Source organism: Cupressus sempervirens, chromosome 11 (assembly GCF_028749045.1).
Source record: "Cupressus sempervirens isolate cs-2001-9-10 chromosome 11, ASM2874904v1, whole genome shotgun sequence".
Taxonomy (NCBI): Eukaryota; Viridiplantae; Streptophyta; class Pinopsida; order Cupressales; family Cupressaceae; genus Cupressus; species Cupressus sempervirens.
Genome location: NC_143128.1, coordinates 638,648,619 through 638,671,099, shown reverse-complemented (window position 1 = coordinate 638,671,099; position 22,481 = coordinate 638,648,619). Strand labels below are relative to the sequence as shown.

Here is a 22,481-nt window from a genome sequence, read left to right as displayed (position 1 = left end):
ATAGAAAAGCACTCCTAAGTTTAGCTGAAGTTTAATAAAGTAAAAGGGACTTGAATAATTACACCAAAAGTAAACACTAAAGTGATATCCCAATTACTCCAATATTAAGTAGGCTCTATGAGCTTGGTACACAAAAATTGACCAACTTCTTAGAAATTCAAGATTTAAAGGACATCTTTCTACCCAAAATATCTTGTCAAAGGTGATGGTGATAACCTTGTATTTCTTGTTCTCAATGTTAATGATCTTGTCATTGCAGGGATGGCAATGTATTTTTAACAGTAGAACTTTTAAGCATCCTACAATATTCGTTTAAGTGTAGAATTCTAGGAACATGTCCATCTCATTTTAACAAATTAATAGAACAAATCCTTGACACTATATGCTTTTCTAGCAATCATCACTCACCCGTTCAAAAGCATACAGATAGATAGGAGGGTGTCCGACACAAGTCAATTCAATGAAACATGTATATCAGACAATAGTCTGGAAACCTCTCTGAAAACCAATACCTTGAAAAGCAACGTTTCAAGTACTATAGCATAGTATTTCATAAAAGTATGACCAATTATGACTGAGTTGTAGCTAATTGCAATGGAGCTTTCTTCAAATTTATGAAATGTATTCAATTAAAAGTTGTGCCCATAAAGAGAGTAACTTGTTACTAACGTATCTCACGCAATAGTTATGAAGTGGGGTGAGTAAGTGAATCCATAGTCAACTTGGAGCCCCTCACAATTCAGCACTTTGTTGGAGCAAGCTTTAAAACTGCTGCCCAAACATGACGTATTGGAAACATGTGACAAAGAAGGGGGAGGGGTAGGGGACTCTAATGGCAGGTTGATCAAGGATATCATAAAGAGAATTGGTATAAGAGACCCAACTGAACACCAAAAGATCTCAGGTGAGTGATGGAATGTAGTAATGATCTTGTTCTCTCATGACTCAAGAAACTCATGTTTCTTATGCTAAAGAGGCAACTATGGTCTCTAGAAGTGATAAAAGTGGAGGAAGGATTTTGGACAATGCTAAAAAGAACTCTCATATGCAAGGCTTAACATTCATCATCAGATCAACAATGCATAGGGTGAAAACCATGAAGATGGGGTGGGGTGGAGTAGAATAATCAACAGTTTGGTTTAAAGAGACAAGAGCAACCTCCCAAAGAGCATTAGAGAGAGTCTTATACAAGACTGGGAAGCAAAAAGTGGAAGCAAGTAAAATTTTGAAAAGTAGGAAAGTCTGAAAGGATATTAAAGAGAGCAATCAGCACTGAAACAGATTATTACAGGGAGGGGAAGACAAACAGAGGGTGAAGATCAGAACAGCAGAACAGCAGAGTCATCCAAGGGTAAGATGTGAGACACAAATGTCCTGAATAAGAGAGATGACCACTGCTGCGTGGGAAGAAGTTTATATGTGAGAACCAAAGAAATAGGAGAGAGCACTAAGAACATGAAGCCTGTGTATTTACCATAAACAAAGACACAACTATTCAAACTGGCCAAAGTCCTTGATAAGGCAGCTCCAAAGTGCAATTCAAACCAATGGAAGAAAAACCTAGAGCTATCTTAACCCCTCCTGTCAACGACTGTCTTGTCAACTGAAAACAAAAGAGACATCAAACACAATAGGAAAAGGAAAAAATTATATAAACCTGAGGCTCTTCCAAAGTATCTTTGAGAATGTAGTGTGAGGAGATTACTCGATGATCATGAGCTGGCCATCGAAAATTAGGAGGAGAGTGACTATTAAAAGGAGTCAGAGAACTCTCTCTACTAACACGGCCCATCTCCCGTGTAGCCGGCAAAGACTGACCTGGAGAACTTGCATTAATAGGTAGATAATTCCTGTCAGCTGCTCTTTCTAGCAGCAACCCACAAGGAACAGGCCAAATCAATGCAGTACCAGGAGGAGTTGGAATTGACACCATGTCTCCTGTCATTATTTCATCCAAATTTAGAATGCATCATAATTAAGTATTGCAACAGAAAAAAGCTAAATTTTATGAAAATATTCAAGACAACTTGCATAACAAAAGTTTATACAGTACTTACAAATCTTATATGCTTATGCAATAAATAAAGTTGCATAAAACACATTAATATTTGAGCATGTGAATCCTTTGATAGCCATATTTTCTAGTTATGATTTAATAAAATAAACAATAAAATGGCCTTAATGTGCCATTCATCACATAACATGTAATCTACATAATCAGTCAGTTTCTAAGACAAAGGCAACACAGATTGATAGAATCTAACTTTTCCATTGAGTATATAGAAGAATTATACTGTTGATGATGCACTTTATTGTAAGTGCAGCTACTCTATGTAAGGAGATATATTATAAATAAGACAGCTTATTAGAAGATGATAAGTAAGACAAATGGCACTGTGATTGGACATAGAACTGACTGCTAACTAATGTGCATGTGACTACTCATCTTTCATTATGTTGGAGGGTTGCTTATGGGATATATGGATGATTCGTTCCAAGCTCCAACTATAAACCGATGGTAGTTGCGCTATATGTTCCATTTTTTTAAAGGTAATAAGAAAGCTCTATTGCAATTTTTATTGAATAATATCATCCTTGTATTCTTTAAGGCCTGTCCATTGAAATTGATTGCAATGAGAATAAAAATAAGTTTCTATATCACATGTTTGGTTTTATGCTATTGATCCAAATGGTTTAAATTTTATATGTAGCTGAGTTTCCTAACAGTGTTTAGAATAGTTTGTTGTTAACTCACTACATTGTACATTTGGCATCAATGACACAAAGTTGGGTCCACAGATGTCAATAACTCACACAACAATATCAGTTCATAGCAAAAGGAAGGACATAAGCTTCTGAAAATGTTGCATGTAGTTCTACTACATGATCATTCATGTGTAGGATGCTGGAGAGAACATGAATCGGATAAAATGTCAATTGGTTGAAGCTTCCCACAGTCCCTAAGATACTGTAATTGAATATGATGTCAAAAGAGAAGCATAGCATGCATAGATTTCACCTTATTCTATTATTACCTACACAGGCATATAAATCATATTGTTCTCTACCTACCCAACCTCGTGGCACGTTGACTTATGTTTGTGTAATATATGTATGACAAGCAAAGAATGAACTTGAATGAGAAACTGTTAGAGAGCGATGTAAACATATATTTGACTGACAAGAAGAAGGCATTGAATATATATATACCCCTGGTCTCCTACTTTCAAACAAAGTAGCATTCTTCAAAGAGGCAATACAGAACAGAATAAGAGGAGAGCAGAGCCGGAACTCAGAAGGTTTGCACAACTGGTTACAAATAAGAAACGAAGCGAAGTTGTATGAATTGGCAACAAGAATACATCCCATTTGAGGCATAGTAACAAGAGCACAGCGTCACGAGCCACTTCACTGTCAAAGAAATGCACTGTCCTGTCAAAATGAAACTCACCTTACAAGATATGACAAGATATTACCCCGTCTCCGTGAACACTTGAGGACTGTAACTATTTCTAAAAAGTGACATGGACAACAAACAAAGAGACTAGGACAAATTAGCACCCTATTGCCGAATGATATCAAAAAGGAGGAAACACAATCTGAGATGACCAAGGGGCAAAAAGCCAAGCTGCGAGGATTTTACCAAAGCAGGAGATAGTCGCATTTTTTCAAGTGACAGAGAGAAGGACTGTTCATACCATTTTTGTACCAAGTTTTCGGAAAAATGAATAGGAATCTCTGTGGCTACCATCCATGTCAGAGGGAAGAAACTACTTCTGTTAGAGAGAGAGAGAGAGAGAGAGAGAGAGAGACCATGTCAGACATCGTAGCGCACTAGTGAGACTATACTGGCCAGGATGTTCAATTAATGAAATGATTGCATACAGTTATTTGCAGATACCCTTTAATCAATAGTAATTTAGTGCATGGACCATCCAAGAAACCATTTTCAGAATTTGGAATGGATTGAACATTACCTTTAAGATAGAATTTCAGCTGTTGAGAGATGATAATGAATCAATGATATGAGATATATGAGGCCAAATAAGGAAAATAGACGATTGAAACTTCAAGGTCAGATTGAAAGAGCTACTTCGTAAGCTTGAGAATTCACCAGCAAATTGCATCTAAGAGTAACTTCCATAGCACAGGAAGATAACAAATATGAGCCCATACAACAACCTATGCAAAAGCGAACATTCTTCCTGTGAATCTTGAGACTGAAGACAAAGCAAGTGTTGGGGCCAACAGAATCAATGCTTAGAAGATAATGAAGTCAGAATCCAGAGATGGGCCTCCATGACTTCATAAGCTGAACTCCAAGCTAACTCTTATATACACACGTTCCCAATGACTTTAAAAGTAATTTGGATCAATGAAATAAAAAATTAGACTAATTTGATGAATTCAGAACCAAAACCTTCATGGAAAGACTCACAAATAATATGACAGGTGTAACTGTATATGGTCATTGTGAAAATTAATCACCACAAATGATGGAAAAAAAAAATAGAATAGGTGCCTACTCATAGAAAAAGAATGTCCCTTCGACAATTAACAAAAATACATTCAATCAAATTAGATTTTTTGTTTCAAAATTCTACTTTCAAAAAAAAGCATACAGAACTAGTTCAGGGGGCCATTTTTTCAAAAATTAAAAACCAATATGCCTTTGTCAACAAAGAGTCTCTGGAAAGTTTTAAGAACTTCTTCCACTCACCAGATGGTGTGTATGCTATCAAGCTATCAAGATGCAAAATACACAGAAGTGGCTCAGATATGGATCCCATGTGGCACCATGAAGCCTGGAAAACCAATTCATGATTATCATAGGAGTCAGAATAATATCCACTTCTTTTGGAAGAAAAAGAACGCAATATAAATACAGAACTTTTACAGACAATTTTATGTGTGTTCCAACTTTCAATAGAGATATCATTCATGGTCCGGCACAAACAATCTCTGCAATTATTTTGCTATGCACGCTAAATTTCAACCAGGAATCTGTCTGTTGACAATCAAGCAAAGCCCTAAAAGTAGCCTGCTAGCAAACAAAAAGAAGCCTGTATGTAAAGGACTTCTACATGTGAAATTGTGTATACATGTCCCAAATTCATTATTATGAATGCCTAACCATGTTATTAAGAAACAAGAGTTCTACCAAATAGAAAGCAAGTGAACCCATGTCTAAGAGATTGTAATTTGACAAGCAAGCTTGCATTCTGGCCCAATTCAATCAAATCACAATTGCAGTAATGCACATTTAATCAAAGTTCTTGTTTAGTAAACCAAAGAGACAGTTGGTATGGATTGGTTGATAATGCATCTAAGATTTGTATTAATGGTATCAGGTCTCCTGAGGATATTATATGATTGAGAGAGATGGCTATGACAAACTTTATTGAAGCAATGAATTACTAAACACTGAAACTGCAATAACAGTGAACCCTCACTGCATCTTGTATGTTAAGATAGATCAAAGAGTCTACAAAGTGTCACCTTAAACGCTTGACTGTATGTAAAATCCATTTAGCAGGCATAAGACCAATGTACACTCTCCAACAAAATCTTACTAGTTTTTCCATACAAATTGTGGAAGCATTAACAAAGCACGTAAAGGGAAGTTTTAAGTTCTCTATATTTTATTTTGATTTTGATTTTATTTCTCTTGAAATAATTTCAATCCTCCTTTTGATAAAATAAGGGTATTACATTAAGAAAATATATGATATTTATTTTATTTTAATTTATTTATCCATTTAAGTGGTATAATAATAAAATAAAATAATCTTGTAATATTTTCATTAAAATATATATTATTTATTCATAATATTAATAATATATATCAACTATGAGCAGACTATTGTGCTAAGTTTGATTCATGACCCCACACTCTCTAGGTTTCATCCTTAGGAGATTGTATACAAGTGAGGAACACACATACACTAATTTTATGCGACTTAACCACATGGCCCAAGTGCATTTGTGTATGTGTGCATGTGATTCCATCATGACAAGTTGGCTCCATCAACTAAAACTCTCCTTGATGATACTCTATCTCCGATTTAAGAAATCATCCCCAATTCCTATCAAAATAACATTATCGGCCATAACCATCATAATCATTCTTCAAAGACACTAAACATAATCAAACCATATTGCCTAATTGTTTACTATTAAACAATTAAAAAACAAAATTCAATAATCAAGTTAGGCTAATTGAACAAGATGTGATACCAAGTATAATCTAGAATCATTTTGTTTACATTTGCTACCCTTTTAGTGTTAGCTTACCTCTATATAGACAATAATTGGCTGATGAGTGTACCAAAAGTGGCCTCTCACACCTTCACAAGTCGTCTCAAGATGATTGTATTGGATGTGAATCTAGTGTCAACGGCCTATTTCAAAATTAAAAATTAAAAACAAAAAAAAAGAGGGTGGTCATGTTGTTCCACCCCTCAACACAAATTGAGTACACCTCTTTCAAGAAGTTAGGATCTTCCTCTTTTAAATTTAAGTTGGATTTCCTCTTCTCAATTATTGAGTCAGTGCCATCACAAACCTCTCCCCAGCAAGGCTTATCCAGGTCAGCAAAGTTCATCATGAGCTTTGTGAACCTAGCAAGATATTGCTCGAGGTCCCGCGAAGCATCATCTAGAATCATTTGCTTTACATTGGCTGCCCTCCCAATGTTATATTAACCCCACATGGATGATGATCTGCTAATTAGCATACCAAAAAAGTGTCTCTCACATCTTCAAAAGCCATCTCAAGATAATTGTGTTGGATGAGAATCTAATCTCAACAACATATTTGAAAATGAAAAACTTAAGCACAAAAAAATGTATATATTTTTAAGAAAATAATAAAGTAAACACAAAATTCAAATATCCACTATTTCAATTACCATTAATAGCTCTAGTCGCAAGAATAACCTGAACAATACCCAATTACATGTGGTGGTTTGTGATGACCATTTGGATCTCTTAAACATCAACATAGACTTCTTTGATACAATATATTTTCATAACCATTTTCTATAGCATAAGGTTGACTGAATGCACAACACAAGGTGTCCAAAATATATCTAAGAACCGTGTCTCAACTAACATACCAAACACTCTGCCATTCTGTGATGTCCATTATAACTTGCAAAACATTTTGAGAAATCACTTTTTGGATGCACCATACAAAGATGTCAATAGTAAATTATGCATAATTCACCTACCCCTCATAGTCCACAACGTTCAAAAAAATGCCCATTCAAGGCATGGTGCAATCACATTGATTAATGGCCTATTTTTGCATCCCTCCATCCATAAAAAAGAATAGCCATGCTTGTTTCTCTCCATGAGGTCTTCATGGGAGACAATGAAGTTTCTCTATGTTTAAAGTACAATGCACCTTCTCATAACTTGGGCTCGTGTACCCCTTTGGAGTTTCATTTACTTTTCCCACCATGTCTTGCCAAGTGAATGATCAAACATCGTTAAAATACAAATCTTTTGCATAGATCGTCTCCTCAACGGATGCCTTGTTGTATTTGCAACTCTTGCATATGCTTCCTCTTGCTCTTTGATATAGTCTTCTATTTTATAAGTTGCAACAAATTTTACTAGACCAGCTTTGATTACCAATCTAGGAATTCCATTCAAATGGCCTTTCACCTAATTGTAGTAACTTGTATACTGCATATCATATCCAACACATATCCAAACATATGTCCGCACCTAGAATTTGCTTTATCATTTCTAGATGCCTTCACAATGTGAATTTATGTCAATTTTGAAAGAGTTTTTGCTGACAAAGCTAAAACTAGCTACCACGGTAACAATGTAATCAATTCTCTTTGTGCAATATGTTGGAATGTGATGCTAATGTTATTGTTGTTACTATAATTAATGGTTGTCATTGATGTCAACATATCCTATGCTTAGATGTAGATTGGATTCTTTGGTAATACCGTATAGTGTGCTCTAGATGATGTAACATGAAGATCTATCTTTAGTTGTGTTTATGTTGGTCCCATTCATCTTGCTTTTAATGTGGTAGCATCTTTCAGATTGATTCATGATAATGATTATGTCTGTATATAAATTATATATAGATATACACACACTAACGTGAACAATTATTATAATCCAATTTATTAAATCAATCTTATCTCATAATGAAGCAAGTGTTTAAGGCCTGATTAGTTAAGGCCCGATGCTTCTTGTGAAGACCTGATTATCATCAGGATTCTTGTAATTAAAGTCAACAAAAGACCACGTATAACCCATGCAAGGTCATGCCCCTGCGTGGGTGACCTTTCTCATATAATACATAGCATGTGTATTGCATTTGGAAAAGCATTGATCAAACACATGCAATTACCTCTCCAAACTTATGTCTGCTCTGCTACACATTATTTTGCATATCGGCTTATTTCTTAGTGACAGTTATATAATTCAGTCTAAGAAATGGAACTTGTCTGATATCACGGATGAGAAATATATTTATATATATCAGAATTGGCTTTTTCAATAAATAATATCAGATTTATTTGTATTCTATCTGAGATCATATTCCTTCATATGGTATTAGAGACTAATTGATAAAGTGCAAATAAACATCGAATGAAATTATTACTCCATCAACAGATTTATATAAAATCTATTAAAAAGAGAAATCATGGTGAACGGTGTCAAACTAGAAGACAGACTCGAAGGTGTATCAACCTTTGCATCATGGAGAATATGGATAATGATCATCCTTCGAGAACTTATATTGGAATTATATGTAGAAGAAGAAATTCGATGCCTGAAAATGAACCAGAGAAAACAATATGGAAGAGGCATAACAATAAGGCCATTAAATCATTATTGATGTTATTAAGGATCATATCCTTCAACATATATCAAAATTAACAACCGCTTATGAGATGTTCATGACTATTCAATATACATATGAGATCAATAATACAAGCAGACTGCTTACATTGAAAAAGCAACTTCTGCATATCAAGATGAATAAAGGAGAAACAATTACATCTTATTTTATGAGAATCTCAGAATTGAAAGATCAACTTTCAACTATTAGAAATAATGTGGATGACCTGAAATTATCCTTAATAGCTCTTAAAGGGTTGCCAACTAGTTGGGAATCCTTCATTCAAGGTATTAGAGCAAGACCTACTTTACCAAAATTTGACCATCTTAAGAATGACTGCACTCAAGAAGATTCTAGACTAATTACATGCGGGATCAGTCCGAATAAAGAGGGAGAAATTCAAGCCTTTAATGCGAACACAAACAATAAAGGAAAGAAGAGGAAATTCAAACAGAAAAGAGGGAAGAATAGTCAAAACTACAAAAACAGAGATTTGTCTAAAGTTCAATGCTACAAGTGCGATAAGTGTTACATCCCAAATTTTTTGATCTTTTAAAATAATATTATAGCCGTTGTAATGGTTAGTTAGAAACTCTCGAATATCACAATCTTATGAAATGGAAGTTATGATTAACTGAATTGATTCATGTGTAAACGACTTGTTAGTTGATTATTGTTATTTCGACTAAAAATAAATGCTTATATTTTAAGATAAATGTCAGTGGTGGTTAGCCGTTGTGACAATTATCAATTTTTGTGTTTTCTTGATATTTAAATTTAAAGGGAGGAACATGTTATTATTGTGGAAAATGCATTTTTGGTTGCAAGCGCAGACGAAGGGGAGGAAGCATTGCTAAACGGGATTCAAGGAATGGGGTACCAATTTAGTCCATCGTCAGACCATTAGGTATGGGTTCTAACTTCTAACTACTTTGGTGAAGCATTTAACGGCTCAGCAACGAAGTATACCTTGGACAATCATGAGCTACTTGGACAATTTTTATAACAAGAGAAATATTAAACATTTAATATCATATGAACTATTACCTCTCTTTTATTTTGAGTGTGGAAGTGGTCAACATTGTAACTTCTAACTACTTTGGTGAAGCATTTAACGGCTCAGCAACAAAGTATACCTTGGACAGTCATGAGCTACTTGGACAATTTTTATAACAAGAGAAATATTAAACATTTAATATCATATGAACTATTACCTCTCTTTTATTTTGAGTGTGGAAGTGGTCAATATTGTAACTTTACATATATTTATTTATTTATTTATATAATGCCACCATGGTATTCTGGTAATATCTTTGAATTGCACTTAAATATATATATATACACATATATGCGTGTGTACCTAGAGAGAATATAATGATAAAAAGGAATTATACATACTCTCAAGATACATACACGTATAGATATATATATGTATGTATGTATGTATGTACAATTATAGGTAGAATTCAATAGCATGATGACATAATATATATTTATTTATTTTTGTTTTAAACAATGAGAAAGTATAATCTTTATGTTTTATTATGACTCCATATTGATGAGCGTTGCCACCTTATTGGCATCAAACTTTTAGAATTTGAAATTATGAAGTTCTTGTAACCTATATCGAGCTCTTTCTTGTAACCGGAAGCACGAGAGGCTTTATCTTCCCTCCTTGTGGCTAAAGGATCATTCTTTTTATTCACTTCCTTCTTGTTATGTGATTACTCTGAACCAAAGTTTCACCTCTTCTTTCTGCCCGTATTCTGGAACATATTACCATACTTGATCTGCAATGTTGGGCCATGCTGGTGGAAGCAATTTCGCATGGAGTTGTTGCCTCAAGATCACGTCAACGATTGAATTGTTTTCTCAGGTCATGAAACATTTGATGAGCGTTGCCACCTTATTGGCATCAAACTTTTAGAATTTGAAATTATGAAGTTCTTGTAACCGATATCGAGCTCTTTCTTGTAACCGGAAGCACGAGAGGCTTTATCTTCCTTCCCCGTGGCTAAAGGATCATTCTTTTTATTCACTTCCTTCTTGTTATGTGATTACTCTGAACCAAAGTTTCACCTCTTCTTTCTGCCCGTATTCTGGAACATATTACCATACTTGATCTGCAATGTTGGGCCATGCTGGTGGAAGCAATTTCGCATGCAGTTGTTGCCTCAAGATCACGTCAACGATTGAATTGTTTTCTCAGGTCATGAAACATTTCACGAGTCTTTTCTTATTTCATGCTATGCCTTTTTCAATGCAAACTTCTCTTTATATATCACTGTCGAATGAAGGAATATCATGATCACGAGCTTGGTTACGTATCTAGGCTGTAACCAAGGCTCAAACGTAGTAAGAATTTATGAGAAGCATCAACCCTGCTCATTCTTTATTTATGACTAGTTTCTTATCTATGCATATTGGGTGCATACCCGTAGGGACTAAACTAATACAGTTCCCTTAAGACTGAATGCTCAACAATTTTTTAATGCATAATATTGCATGTTGTATAAGGTCTGTTCCATCATTTGGCATAAAGTATTTTTCTGACTTATACACTGGTATTTGCTATATACCAGCTGTGACAATAATCAGATTGGTATTCACAAAATCTGATTGATAAGGATCTCATAATTACCAGCAATCTTCTAGTATGCACCCAAGGATAGCAGAGCCAAGTGTAAATGAGTGGAAAGAAGAGGTATTCCTGCAAGAAGAATAAAGTATTAATCAACGTCTAAATTGCATGAACATTTAAAAAAAGAAAATTGTTTAGTCCAAGTCAACTCATGATTGACCAAAACATATACAGTTGTCAAGTTGAGCAGTGGTGATCGTGTTGTTCATTTGTCCATCTAAATCCTTGGCCAAGGTAGACTACAGGCATGTTTGCCACAATTTATCACTAGAGGTTGATAGGGGAGTTCCTCAGCCTTGTCTGCTACTTCGCTGACACTCTCTTGAATGCTTGAATGGCAAGACTATGGTGCACCAAGCCTAACCCGAGGTAGGGAGGGCCTTTCTCGTAAGATATTGTGTGAGGATATGTTATGGTTCGTGGTTGGGAGGTTAGGCCTATGTCAATGCTTCTCCTCTTCACCAGATGTCGAGGCCTGCACAACACATCGACAGTTATTTTAGTTCATGTATGAATTCTAAAACTTTTACTTGTACATACCTTTATATTACTTGAAATGTATAATTGTAAATATGGTTAAGTTTATTTGTTCTTCAAATGTAATCATTGAAGTTAGTTATGGAAGTTAAATTAATTGTCTTTCATATAAAATGGATTTAGTCGTTACTCAAATTCTGATTTTATATCTTGCATAATCAATTTAAAAATAGTTTCATTTCTGTAAGATGTATCGGTCTATAAATTACTTTATGTCATTCCGTTATGATATTCTGTTATAATCTTAGAATATGTTCTTGACTTTCAGCTTAGTAAAAATGGTATGTTTCAATAAAATTGGACACACTCAGAGGTACCACCCAGAGAGGAAAGCTCAAGCCTCTATAGCTGAAGTCAAGGAAGCAAAAAATCCACTATTCTTCTTAGCCTTATCAAGTGAACTAAACTCGAAAAAGCATACTTGGACAATTGATAGTGAGGCATCTAGACACATAACTGGATTTCAAAGATCAGTTTGAAACTTTTGAAGGGCACCTGACAGAATAGGTCACAATAGGTGACAATTCCACCTATCCAGTGAAAGGAATTGGGACCTGCTCAATTAAATTAAGAAACGGAGTTACCCTACAATTAATAGATGTCTTGTTTACACCAAGCATCAAAAGAAATCTGGTCTCCATTTCTGGTCCAGCAGATCACGGATATCGTATCACCTTTCAAGAAGACAAAGTACTATCATGGTCAAAAAATTCCAACATCAAAAATGCAATATCTATAGGACTTAGAGATGGAAGGTTATATAAACTCTGTAATGTTTAAAATCAAGCCCTAAATCATGAAATTTCACAAACTAATGAAATTTGGCATAGAAGGTTGCGACACCTCCATTTTCATGCCCTATGCTCTATAGAGAAAATTGTGACAAGATTACCTCATCTAAAAATTGAACATATTGGAACCTACAAAAGTTGCACCTTATGAAAGAACTCCAGAAGATCTTTTCCACATAGTGAACATAAATCAAAAGTTGTATTAGAACTTATCCACACTGTTTTGTGTGGTCCAATTTCAATACGCTCTTTAGGGGGATTTTTGTATTATATGATTTTTGTTGATCACTACTCTAGGAAAACTTGGATTATTTCCTAAAGAATCAAATGAAGTATTGTTGAAATTCAAAGAATTTAAGGCTTTAGTGGAAAATCAAACTGGGAAGAAAATCAAGACTCTAAGATTTGACAATGGGGGTGAATACATTTTTTGAAAACTTTAAAGAATTCTGCAATTCTGTTGGGATTAAGAGGGAGTTTACAATGCCTTATAATCCACAACAAAACAGAGTGGCAAAAAGGAAAAACAGAACTATCATTGAATCCGCTAAAGCCATGATGCATGATCAAAATCTTCACATCTCATTCTAGGTTGAAGCCTCAAATACAATAGCATACATCTAACATAGATGTCCTCATTCAATCTTAGAAAATATATCTCCTGAAGAAGTCTTTATAGGAAACAAACTAGATTTAAGTCACTTCAAAAATTTTGGTTGTCTTGTATATATACATGTATCTAAAGAAAAGAGGTCCAAACTAGAATGCTCAGAGAAGAAAGGCATATTTATTGGGTATAGCAAATCCTCTAAAGGTTATAGAGTTTACATTCTAGGACAAAGAACCATAGTTTAAAAAAATGACAGTATATCGCCAATATTGCGTCATTTCACGGATTGGAAGAGCTCCCGATACAATCATACAATAAACCGGTTCCGAAATATTCAAAGATATCGCTGTGGAAAAAATGCAATATACCGCTACTAAACGCAACTTGTATGCAAAACTTTCGGTCTTTTAGTAAACGCAATTTTAGGTTTGAGTCTTTCACATCCATGTAAAGAGGAAGCTGGGATGTAAATGAGAAAAGTCGATGACTTCTCTGCCGTGTAAAGAGTGGACTTCTACTGCCACATAATAGACTTTTGTTGCCACCATTTCTTTGCCACTTTCTTTAGAGACTTCAAACATTAAAGCATCCTTGGAAGGAGCATTTATCGGAGACAAAGCATTTCTTAGAAATAAAGCTTGTGTAGAAACCAAGCCCATTCTCAAAGCACAACAATCTCCAAAAGATTTTGGACACAAATAAGTGGAGTGATAATGTCGTTCAATATTAAATTTATACTGTGTTTGCTAGTTTAGTATTTAGTATTTATTGTGTTTAAATTCAATAAAAATTTATACCATACATAAATTTAATAAAAAATAATATTGTATTAAAGTGTTTGAAACTTTAACATTTAATCAAAAATTATACTGTGATTTTTTCTTTTTTTTTATACTGTGTGGTGTTTAATTTAATAGATACTATTTACAAAATTTCCAAATTTATTAAATTTATACTGTTTATTAAATTTATACTTGTAACTCGTAAGTGTATAATAGTAATTATTAAATATTTAGTAAAAATAATTGAAATTTTATTATATTAATGAATTTCATTTATAATTATATTAGTGAATATTAATATACAGTAAGTTACTAAATATAAATTTTATAAATTGTATTTACTATATATTAAAATTTTAAATTAATAAATACAATATAAAATCTTCTTGAAAGTTGAACTTGATATTTATTCAGAAGTTGTAGTTTCATAGAGTTTGACTTCTATATGTATTGAACTCATTTATATTCAAATGTTGTACTTGTTTTTTGGTATATGATTCTATTACTACATTAATATACTAAGTTTTAGTTGTTATGAATTACTATTTAACTCAAAATTTTGATTTAAATAAAGTGAATATCTCAAATCATTATATGGTCTACAAATTTGGTGTGTATGTATGCATTTTTAAGAATTTTTTTAAGTTATTGAATATTTTCAAATGTTCGATAAAGGTGCCAATTTATTGCCAAATTTTTCACCAAGCTTTTGCCGATTCCAAGATTTTCATAAATCTTGGGCCGGCCAAGATATTGCCGAAACCGAATTTTTAAACTATGCAAAGAACTATTTAAATCAGCAGAGATGTTAAATTTGAAGAAGATGCTACATATAACCTTTCTAAAAACATTGAAAAATCTAATGAGGAACCAACTGCAGAATTAGATAAAAACTCTACAGTTCGGATTGAGGAAGAGAATTGTTCAAAAGATCATGAACCTTTATCATCTAATACTGGAAATGTAGAAATTCCTAACAACAAGAAAAAGCCACTATGGGCAAGAAAGATGATTGAAGAAAACAATGTAGCACTTGATGAAATCTTTAGAGAAAATATGAAAACTAGAAGTCATCCAAGCTATGTTGCTCTTATATCTGAACTCATCAAATCTGAACCTTCAAGTGTTGAAGAGGCCTTAACATGTCAAGCTTGGAAAGATGCAATGATTGAAGAATATCAATCTATATTGTTAAATTTGAAGAAGATGCTACATATAACCTTTCTAAAAACATTGAAAAATCTAACGAGGAACCAACTACAGAATTAGATGAAAACCCTACAGTTCAGATTGAGAAAGAGAATTGTTCAAAAGATCGTGAAACTTTATCATCTAATACTAGAAATGTTGAAATCCCTAACAACAAGAAAAAGCCACTATGGGCAAGAAAGATGATTGAAGAAAACAATGTAGCACTTGATGAAATCTTTAGAGAAAATATGAAAACTAGAAGTCATCCAGGCTATGTTGCTCTTACATCTGAACTCATCAAATCTGAACCTTCAAGTGTTGAAGAGGCCTTAGCATGTCAAGCTTGGAAAGATGCAATGATTGAAGAATATCAATCTATATTAAAAAATGATGTCTGGGATGTTGTACCTTGGCTTAAGGACAAATCAAATGTCTCTTCTAAATGGTTAGATAAAATCAAACATTACCCAAATGGTAGTATTAAAAAACAAAGCCAAATTCGTTGCCAAGGGATTTTCTCAAAAGGCTGGAATTGACTATGAAGAGACATTTGCTCTTGCTGCTCGATACACGTTTGTAAGAACCATTATTGCTATTGCAACATCCAAAGGATGGAAGATTCATCGAATGGACGTAAAACTGCCTTTTTGAATGGTATTATTGATGAAGAAGTATATCTAGAACAACCACAAGGTTTTGTCACTCACGACAAAAACTCCTATGTGTGTAAATTAAAGAAGGCTCTCTATGGCCTTAAACAAGCCCCCGACAATAATCTTACCAAACTAGGATACTCCAAAAATAAAAACTAATATATACTTTAAAATATCAGATGGTGACATGCTAATTCTTGTTTGATATGTTGATGACTTACTAATAACAAGGGAAGATCATCTTATTGTAAAATGCAAACAAGATCTTGCATTTGAATTTGATATGAAAGATCTAGGTCTTCTACACTATTTCATGTGCCTTGAAGTATGGCAAAAGGAGAACTACATTTTCCTAAATCAAGGAAAATGCACTATTGACATCTTGACCAAATTTAGAATGATGGTCTATAAAACATTATCCATACCGATGAAAACAAATCTTCATAAGCTTAAAAGTGATGCATTTGAATCTGAACATACTAATCTTACATACTACAAATAAATAATTGGATCTCTCATCTACTTGTTGAATACTCACCCTAATATTTGTTATACAACAAATGCATTGAATCAATTCATGTGTGAACCTACAAAGATTCATCTCATGGCAGCCAAGCACATTTTAAGATACTTACATGGTACTGTTGGACTTAGTCTAAAATATGACAATGTTGAGATTCAATTTCGAGGGTATTCAGATTCTAACTGAGCAGGCGGTTGCATTGGTCATAAAAATACTACAAGATGTTGTTTCAGCCTTGGATCGGCTATGATATCTTGGTTTAGCAAGAAGCAGTCAGCAATTGCTCAAAGTTCCACTAAAGCCAAATACATAGCCGCCTTTATGGGAGCTTGAGAAGCAGTATGGTTAAGGAAGTTATTGGTTGGACTATTTGGGAAGTCCTTTAATCCCACGATTATACACTATGATAATCAAAGTTTCATTAAATTGTCAGTAAATCCAATCTTTCATGACAAATCCAAGCACATACAGATACCCTACCACTACATCAAAGATATGGCAGAGAGGAACGTCATTAAGTTGATATATATCACCACTGAAGAGCAACATGCCAACATATTTACCAAACCTCTTGCAAAGTTGAAAGTGGAGTACTTTAGAGGTAAACTTGGTGTGACTAAAATGTAATTGTAATTCCTAAGATTAAGTCTCAATCATGTTTAAATTTAATAGATATTCATTTATATTTATATTTTAAAAGAGTTACAATGTTGATTATGTGGTTTATGTCATGAAATGTGACGACTTTTCATTTGATATATTTATAAGTTCACAATTGCAAGGTGATGATCTTAGCAACAGCTTGACCAGTTATTATGATAGACTACATTAAGTTGTTGTCCCAAAATATGCTGCAGATCATGATAACAAAATGTATTATAATAGACTACATTAAATTGTTGTCCCAGAATGTGTTGGAAATCTTGATACTGAGATTGTGTTCTTAAGTCTTGAGTTTTCGTTCTATTATCATGACAAACTACATTAGCTTGTTGTCCTGAAATGAGTCATAGGTCATGATAATTATGTATCACGATGTACTACTTTAAGTCAATGTCCTGGAATAGGCCAGAGATCGTGATACTTGTGATATAGGAGATGGTGTGGAAGCACCTAAGAAGATAAGAACACCAGGAGGCCAAAGTTCATAATATGATCAATTTAATTTCATTTTAGTCATTCATGATGTATTAAAGTAATCTGAGTCAGTTGGAACAATAATGTATGGTTGAAAGACAAAATTGTAAAAGTTGTCCATTCAGGACCTAAATTACTCAAAGGGTCAAAATTGTATACAAAGCCATGAAAAGGTTAGAAAGCATTTCAAATATCCTAAAATGGTTATTTGAACATGTCTATAGGGTTTTTAACTAAGTTTATGGTCATCTTGTAGAAGTGTCCTAAAAGTGGTCAAGAAAGTGCAAAATTACAAAGTTGTAATATTGCAAAGTTTCACTAAATGTTGCAAAAAGGAAGATGAAACGTCATAGGGGTAGTTAGATTGTTTCTAGCTGCCTAAAATAGTATAAAGAACATGTATTGGTCATTCCAAATCATAACAAGGAGGAGAACATTTTGGACTAGCTATTTTGATTAGCGTTAACTATTTTTATGTTGTTTCCAAGCCTTGTATAGAGATTTACAGCCTAGAAACCATATATATTATATATATTGATAGTAGGGTGAGTTATCTTCCTTCTCTCTTTGGTTTGGAGTAATTTCATTTAATTATTAGGAACTTATGAGTATTTCAGCGAAAGTGTTTGTTTGCAGATATAAGATTCCCTGACAACAGTCATGTTGCAATGTTTGGTATTGACACATGGACAATTTATGACCTCTAAACAGACTCATTAAAAAGATATGTGAATAATCTTTCATTTCCTTTTGGTTTGAGTCATTTTTATGCAGATTTCGGAAAGTTATGGATCTTTTGGTGAAAACTGGTTTTTCAACATCTTTAATGGAAAACTGAATGGCATACATAATTGGAAACTAGGCTCATAAGGGTTTAATATGAAATTAGTTTGGAATCATTTGGTTTTGTTTTGTGAAAGATATTGAATTCCCTATGCAGGGTTGCATGTATCCTTTCCGGTGTATGACAATGAAAAAGGGTCTCAGTGCAGAGACCATAACTTGTAAATGAATCATTGGATTGGTCTCAGCTCTGGATATGTTTTCAAAGGCCTAGTTTGGAACAATTCCACCAAAGGGTTTTACAATAAGATGTCGGGATTAAAAGCTATGAATAAAACAATCTGGTATAGAAATCAAACTTTGTGAATGGAGAAATATTGATAAACTTATGTTGAAACATGTTTTGTTTTACCTCATGAGATGCCTCTAAATAAATGAAATTGTTGAATGGATGTTGAAGGGATCTGCATGGATCCTATGGATTGGTTGCTTTTGGTAGATGCTCTACATCAGGAGACTAGTGTGTTGTCCCTAAGATCAAGATTGTTATCTAATAGAATAAGCTCAGTTTTGTCCCAGAATGTGTCGGAAATCAGATAACTTATATCCTTCTAGGATATGATTTAGTGTGATATTCTTGTTTCACAAGACTATGAGAGTGATGAAAATCATACACATGAAGATCAATCCTCCCTCGCTAAGAGCGAGTGTTAATGTGATAGCATCTGTCAGATTGATTAATGATAATGATTATGTCTGTATACAAATTATATCTATATATACATATATATATACACACATAAATTGTGTGTGTGTGTAAACAATTATTATAATCCAGTTTCTTAAATCACTCTTATCTCATAACGCAGCAACTGTTTAAGGCCTGATTAGTTAAGGCCCGATGCTTCTTATAAAGACCTGATTATGATCGGGATTGTCTTGTAATTAAAGTCAAAAAAAGACCACATAGGGTCATGGCCCTATGTGGGTGACCTTTCTCATATTATATATGGCGTGTGTATTGCATTTGGAAAAGCATCAATCAAACACATGCAATTACCTCTGCAAAGTCACGCCTGCTCTACCACACATTATTTACCATAACAGGTTATTTCTTAGTGACAGTTAGATAACTCAATCTGAGAAATAAAGCTTGTCTGATATCACAAATCAGAAATATATATATATATATATCATAACTGTTTTTTAAAGTCTGCAAGTAAATAATATTAGAGATATTTGTATTCTATCTGAGATCATATTCCTTCATACTTGCAACATAATGTTGTTCATGTCTTTGGGCCCATTCCTATCTGGAAAGTGACCGCTGTGTTTCAATTCAAGTGTTTGCATCGTAACGTGTAGATCATATTCCTTGGTTCTGAAACTCGTGGTGAATGTGTAATGTTTTATTATGAGTGAGATGTGTTTTATTGTGCAAGGAGAATGCATGTGGTCCACATTTCATTTTTTACCACCACGGGAATACTTTTAATTGACCTATTTCAAATTGTATTCAGCCAACCTAGATGTTGACAAGGCATGGTATAAGAAAGCGATGATTCGATTCAATGATGAAGATATGCAATATGCAAGAATCTAATAAGGAAAGATATGTGTGTTGATGTGTATGCAAGTTTGTGCATCGATAGCAAATTGTAATATCATTCATATGTTGTTGATTGCTGGTGACAGACTTCAATGGTAGACTAAATTCATTTCATATATTCTACCAGTGAGCACTTTTTGTACTGACAGTGAGCCCATTACTTCTGGGCAGTTAGCCCAATCCCCAGTGAGCCTACCAGTTGTGAGCCTTACTTGAAGTGAGCAAACAACCACTAAGCCTTTGTAAAAATCACCTTAATTGATGTTCTATTCATGAGAATTAAGTTCTCCATGATTTTTCCCATTGTGTTTCCATGTATTTTCTAGTGTTCATGGTGTTTGGTGTTTTGTGCTTCCATGTTCAAAGTTGTTATAAGTTTTTGATTGCTTTAAGGATTCACAAGATCAATTATGGTTAATGAAATTGTTTTATAGTTTCTAATTCAACCTACAACTCTACCCAACCCTTCCTTTTACACTTGCACGGCCCCAAGTCGGCCTGTTATAGATAGAATCATCTAGAACCCAAATAAACATAATATGCCATAGTCAGCTTACAACAATCATTAAATACGCATGGGAGAAAGAATCAAGACCCCAAATAGGTCCTCACACATCCCACGATCGATCCACGTCACGATCACACACTACACATTAAATGCACCAAAGTCAACCGATCAAATCTCCAAGAGCATCTAGTCAGTGAACCAAACCACCAAGCGTGAGCAGCAACCACCGAGCATGCCAAGTATACACCGAGCATATCGAGCAAGCACGTCCACCAAGCTCCCACATGTTCACTGAGCACAAATTCCACCAAGAAGATCATCTGCCAAGTACCACAAGCATCACCGAGTTCGTCTGGTGTACCTACAACCAATAACCACCCCAATAGTGACCGAGCATCACCTCCTTCCAACCAAGTTCTCCAACTCCAAGGTCAAAACCACTCCAACATACAAGATTGCTAACTACACCAATATGCCTCTACATCAAAATTACAAATAAATCTGATGATTCAGCTACATAGTTAAAACCTAGGTGGGCAATGGCCCATATCAAGTAAGGGCAATGTAGTAGGCAAATTTTCTAATTTGATACAACATCCTGTGAAGTGCAAAGCCACCGAACTCAACTTAAGCCTTTGAGGCAATTGGGACCTTCAAGTTGCATACAATTTACCACTCTAATGAATGCTCCAAAAATTTCAAAAAGTGCAATACAGGATAGGTTAGATTATTTTTAATTTTATCTATTTTAATACAATAACCAATCTTTAAAATTCTCTACTTTTCAAGATCCTCTTAGGTTAGCCAAACTCATTGTCGAATACAAATGATGAATTGTATTCTTCATTTCTAGAACTGTTAAAACCCTTTTTTGTTCCTAATTCCTAAAGACACACCATCTTATGCTTGTTTAAGTTGGTCTATTTATGAGAGATAGCATATACAACAGGGTATTATCAAATGTACTGAGCTTAAGTGGTACAAGTAGAAAAATACAACTTTTCTTACTGACAACAGGCAAGCAAGGTAGAAAATCAAAGTTGAAGTGCTTGATCCTTATATCTAGATGAGATTCACGGTTTTAAAAGATGATCCACTAATAATAAGTTAACAATATTTTTGGCTCTTAAGGGCATAGTCCACTAATTTACCTGGTACTGGTGTCATTGCCACCAAAATTTAGAACTTCACAGGCCATTGAGCTTCTGTGCTTTGTTGCCCCTATTGGGCTGTTGGGCTCCGGTCTTAGACACTTTGCATCAGTTCAAGGGATGAGGTGCCCATTTGTATCATCAAACAACTAGGGCTGAACTTGATTTCTTCATGTACCAATCACTGCCAATAAAGTTTTATTAATTATCTACTATTTTCTGAATTTAAGACTAGACGAGAGGATGGTATTAAGGTTACAAAGTTGTAACAAAGATTCAAATACTCACATATTTAATAAAAACCAAAATGTACAGATATCTATAATTTAAATAAATGTGTTTTCTCATTATGTTATGTGACTGTCCTACTATCCACAGTACAATTGAGCGGCATTAGATATCCTACAGAAATTCAGAAGATGGGAACACATCCACATATGGTCCCTGCAGAGAAAGTCATTGCAGTGAAGGGTCGTCCCAAGGAAGATTCCCTGCAATGCATGTCCTTCCCAAGGACAAACCGCTTAGCAGTTGATAATAACAAAATATGGCAAGGAGATGTTTCCTCACTGATCTCAATGGAGAAAAAATTGTTCTATTACAATTAAATAATCACTATTATGGGATGCTCTTTCTGCAAACCTGTGGAACACCGTTCTTATGCTTTCTGAGTGGTCCACACACATGGGGT

At 34.2% G+C, this 22,481-nt stretch overlaps 1 protein-coding gene across 2 annotated transcripts in view; it reads right to left on the bottom strand.

Annotated features, from left to right (window-relative positions):
• EMB2771 (E3 ubiquitin ligase) overlaps nt 1-22,481 on the bottom strand; it is a 313,580-nt gene that overhangs the window by 275,416 nt on the left and 15,683 nt on the right. For both annotated transcript variants that reach the window (XR_016358446.1, XM_089808665.1), the window contains exons 3-4: nt 4,721-4,805; nt 1,658-1,938 (exon numbers count right to left, since the gene is read on the bottom strand). Coding sequence is in view for 1 of the 2 variants with exons in the window: in XM_089808665.1 (XP_089664791.1) it covers nt 1,658-1,938; nt 4,721-4,805 (366 nt within the window). In the remaining variant the exon portion in view is untranslated. The remainder of the gene's footprint in view (nt 1-1,657; nt 1,939-4,720; nt 4,806-22,481) is intronic.